Raw genomic sequence first — 3,570 nt, 5'->3', positions numbered from 1 at the left:
TCAGGGGTGGCCCCAAAGCGGAATTGACCGGTGGTAGTTGGTCGAAGCTCCAGTGGGTAGCCACTCCCTTCTCAGGGAACCGTACGTGAGACTTCCGCATCATACGGCTCCGTCCCGAGCTTCCGTCGTCGGCCCTTGTCATTAGACCACTATGCTTGTCTTTTCCGCCTTGACTCTCGAATCTTTTGCTTCTCGGGTGGTGGCGAACAATGCTGCTTGCATAGCGGGAGATGCCTGCCCGTCGTTTAGGCCTGCTTCCTGCCCGAAAGAAGGCTAGCCGGACTAGTGGTAGGGGACCCGACCGTAAAAAACCCTACCCTATTCTCGAACCCTCTGTCGAGCTCTACCCTGCCCGCATTTATTTGGAAGGGGGCCAAAGAAATGTCTCCACCTGCTGCCAACAGTCTTTCTTCGGAATTCTACTGAACGGGTCGATCCTCCCCTTCCGTTTGTTTTAGCAACTTATCCTAAGGTCTCTTCGCCAAGAACTCTCCGGCAACGACAGAGGAACTAACCTGCCTGCAGTGGCGGGGTGGCTTTTTTTTAAATAAGACCTGGACGATTATCCCTACCCTCGGTAGCTTACGAGTTTACGTCCATCCCTGGTCGGGTACAGTTTCCTTTATTTTTATCCCTTGTAGCCGTTACCCGAATTCGCGCAAGTGTGTCCACACCCCCCTGACTTGACGAGGAATTCATTCTCGCGAACAAACACACCCCCTACACACACCTAGGAGCACCCCTTCCTGCATATCCATCCAAGACCTGAGTAGGCGGGTCGAGGTCCTACGAGGTACCCACTACTCGGAGTACCCTCCCACCAAAAAAAGATGTGTGGTTCGGTGGTTCGACCAGAAATGCTATGCTTACGCACAAGACTACCCCTCTTCCCGAAAGCTTCGCGGGGACCTTTACTACTTTACGACAACGGGGGACCGCCCGTAGGGGGTTTACTGCAGAAGGCCCCTGCAGAGGAAAAGCTTGATCCCAGCGAATAGAAGATGCTCAGCTCCGCACAACATAGGGATTGGCACGCTTTCGGAAAGAACATAGAATAGTAGAGGATCCAGCATGCAGGACACGGCGATCATTAGAAATTCACGAATTAGAAATGCTGTAATATACTCTTTCCCAAAACTTCTCATACCATACCAACCCACTGAAATGCAAATAGGGATCAGAAATGTGGTCAATATCATGAAGAATAATGAAAGACCGTCTATACCCATATACAAATGGATGTTTTCATAAGGAAGCCATCGAAGGCTTTCCACAAATTGAGATTTGGCCGTAGAAGGATCGAATTGTATCCGAGGAACAGGGGGATACAAAAAAGTAATAAGAGAAACGCACAGACCAATCAATCGTATCGGTCTTATTGAAGAATTTGGAATGAAAAGAGGAGTAATGCTTCCTAGCACGGGACAGAGAATAGGAACACTTAGATCGAAATAGCATTCACATAAATGTTCTAACATAGAGTAGAATTGAACATTGAAAAGATTAGTTGACAACAGTCAATCAAAAGATGGGGCGCCAAATTACTAAACAATAGGGGTCTTTCTGTGCAAGTCAGCTGAACACCGTAATTGATGAGTGAGTAGGTGGGTTAGGTGCACCCCTCGCCCAGTGGGAAGTCATGAGGCTAGCCCCCCCTGAATGAAGAAGTAGTGGGGGCCCCTGCCCGCCCACGTATGCGCCTTTATTTAGATTCTAACTAAATATTATACTGAACTTTATCCGGGAATATTTCTAAAGAATCCATCTGGCAAAACGCAATTTGTCGATTTCAATCTAAGGTGCACCTTGCCTTTTTCAGGTAGCTTTGTTACGCCTATTCAGCTAGGTGGGGCATTGGTCATAGCCGAAGTCGAAGGGAAAAAATAAGGTAATGGGATGATGGTGCCATCAAGAAGTTTTCGACGAACGTAGTAGCGGCCAAAAATGAAACTCTTGCATGAAAGACCGGATTTGACGCAAGATGAATGGCATTGGGGTTTTTCAAATGAAACCCGCGATTAGAAAGTCACCAACGGAGCCATACAATCTATCTAGTAGTGTGCCATGGCACGGTACTCCGCTTCGGCAGTGGAAGGAGCAACTGTCTATTGCTTTTATCTCATCCAAGATAGTGTCTCGTCTCCCCATAAAATAGATAAGCTTGTAGTTGAGCACCTATCTGAAGGCCCAATCGGCATCAGTAGTTGCACGCAACTCTAAAGAAGATGATGACGGAAAAAAGGACGGCTCGAGAAAAGGTACCTCGAATATATCTAAGAATCCGATGAACTGCTGCAAAGTGAACTGACCGGGGGGCAGCCATGAAAGGCTGACTTTCTTAGGAAAAGCCATATGGGCAAGAGATCGTCAGATAAACCAAACTGCTGACCTACTGTCTGTACTGCGTCGGATCAGATAATGGTGAGCCATCAGTCGGACGGAGTTTAACGTAAAGCTCCAAGGGAGTGTCAACAGTCTTCTCATCATTGAGTTGAACTCGAGTGATCAAGTCATGACATTATTTGATCTGAGATACCAAATATCCACGAGGAGAATGTGCGACCTCCAAGCCAAGAAAAGGCTTAGGGCGCGTCAGCGCCTTCATAGCAAATAATTGATGAAGGCGACACTTGATCAGCGATATGGTAACAGAGTAATCACCAGTCAGTTTGATATCATCAACATACAACAACAGAATAGCACGTCCTCGAGGATAAACTGATACGAACATGGCCGAATCATGATCACTCCGAGCAAACCCTGCCTGGATAACATAACCACTGTGCTGAACTTCAAAAACCGATGCTATCGGGGCTTGTTGAGACCATAGATCGCTTTGCCTAAAGGACAGACAAGAGAAGAAGTCAGAAGGGCAGGTTCTCTTTCATCCGTCTTTTCTAGGTGCGCATCTCCATCTACTAAAAGTAGGGGTGGTTGCCATAGATAGATTGGGTCATTCGTAACCTGAGCAATAACCGATGCTACTACAGCAATAACGGAAATAACCGATGCTACAGCAGAAACTACATCTATACGTGGCGGCCCCACACGCAGCTTTGTTTAACAAGCATCACCCTTCCTTTCTTTTCAAATGCTTCCTCAGTCAATCAGCAGCTTATTCGATTCCTATTCTTATTAAACATCTGATATAGATGGTGGGAACAATGAAGCAGATTCTTCATCTGTAGGTTGCAATCCGTATGATTTCTTTTCTCGATCTCCTGCTTGTGTTTCACCTCGCACCAAAGCATCACGTTCCTAGGGACAGAGACATCTGCGCTCTAAGGCAATCATAGTACTACCAGCATGGTTACATCGTTCTGCGGGCAAGCTTCAACTTCAAAGTCACCTGATTTGGCACCAGCCAAAGGAGTAGGAACAGCAGCTGGGGAAGCACCATTACCATCCATGGGATGCTTTGTGAACAGCCCCCTGTGTTCAATACCGATACCTGTCAGATTCCATAGCTGATGAATCTCTTTCTTTTTCCACTCTTTCCCCGTCACGCAAGACGCTTTTCTGGCACAAACCTAGTAGTTATTTGTCCTGTGGATCTTGGGTGAACTGATG

The 3,570-nt window shown here is 47.0% G+C and overlaps 1 protein-coding gene and 1 pseudogene across 1 annotated transcript; both read right to left on the bottom strand.

Annotated features, from left to right (window-relative positions):
• The window catches only part of LOC123078233 (NADH-ubiquinone oxidoreductase chain 4-like), a 1,146-nt pseudogene extending 1,004 nt beyond the window's left edge, over positions 1 to 142 (bottom strand).
• A 404-nt stretch (positions 143 to 546) lies between these two features.
• LOC123078234 (NADH-ubiquinone oxidoreductase chain 4-like) lies at positions 547 to 1,655 on the bottom strand. The gene has a single exon (XM_044500663.1). The coding sequence runs from the start codon at positions 1,476 to 1,478 to the stop codon at positions 951 to 953; it is 528 nt and encodes a 175-aa protein (XP_044356598.1). The 5' UTR covers positions 1,479 to 1,655; the 3' UTR covers positions 547 to 950.
• Positions 1,656 to 3,570: the final 1,915 nt, after the last annotated feature.

The sequence above is a fragment of the Triticum aestivum genome, chromosome 3D (assembly GCF_018294505.1).
Source record: "Triticum aestivum cultivar Chinese Spring chromosome 3D, IWGSC CS RefSeq v2.1, whole genome shotgun sequence".
NCBI classification, from domain to species: domain Eukaryota; kingdom Viridiplantae; phylum Streptophyta; class Magnoliopsida; order Poales; family Poaceae; genus Triticum; species Triticum aestivum.
This window is presented reverse-complemented; position numbering and strand designations above follow the sequence as displayed.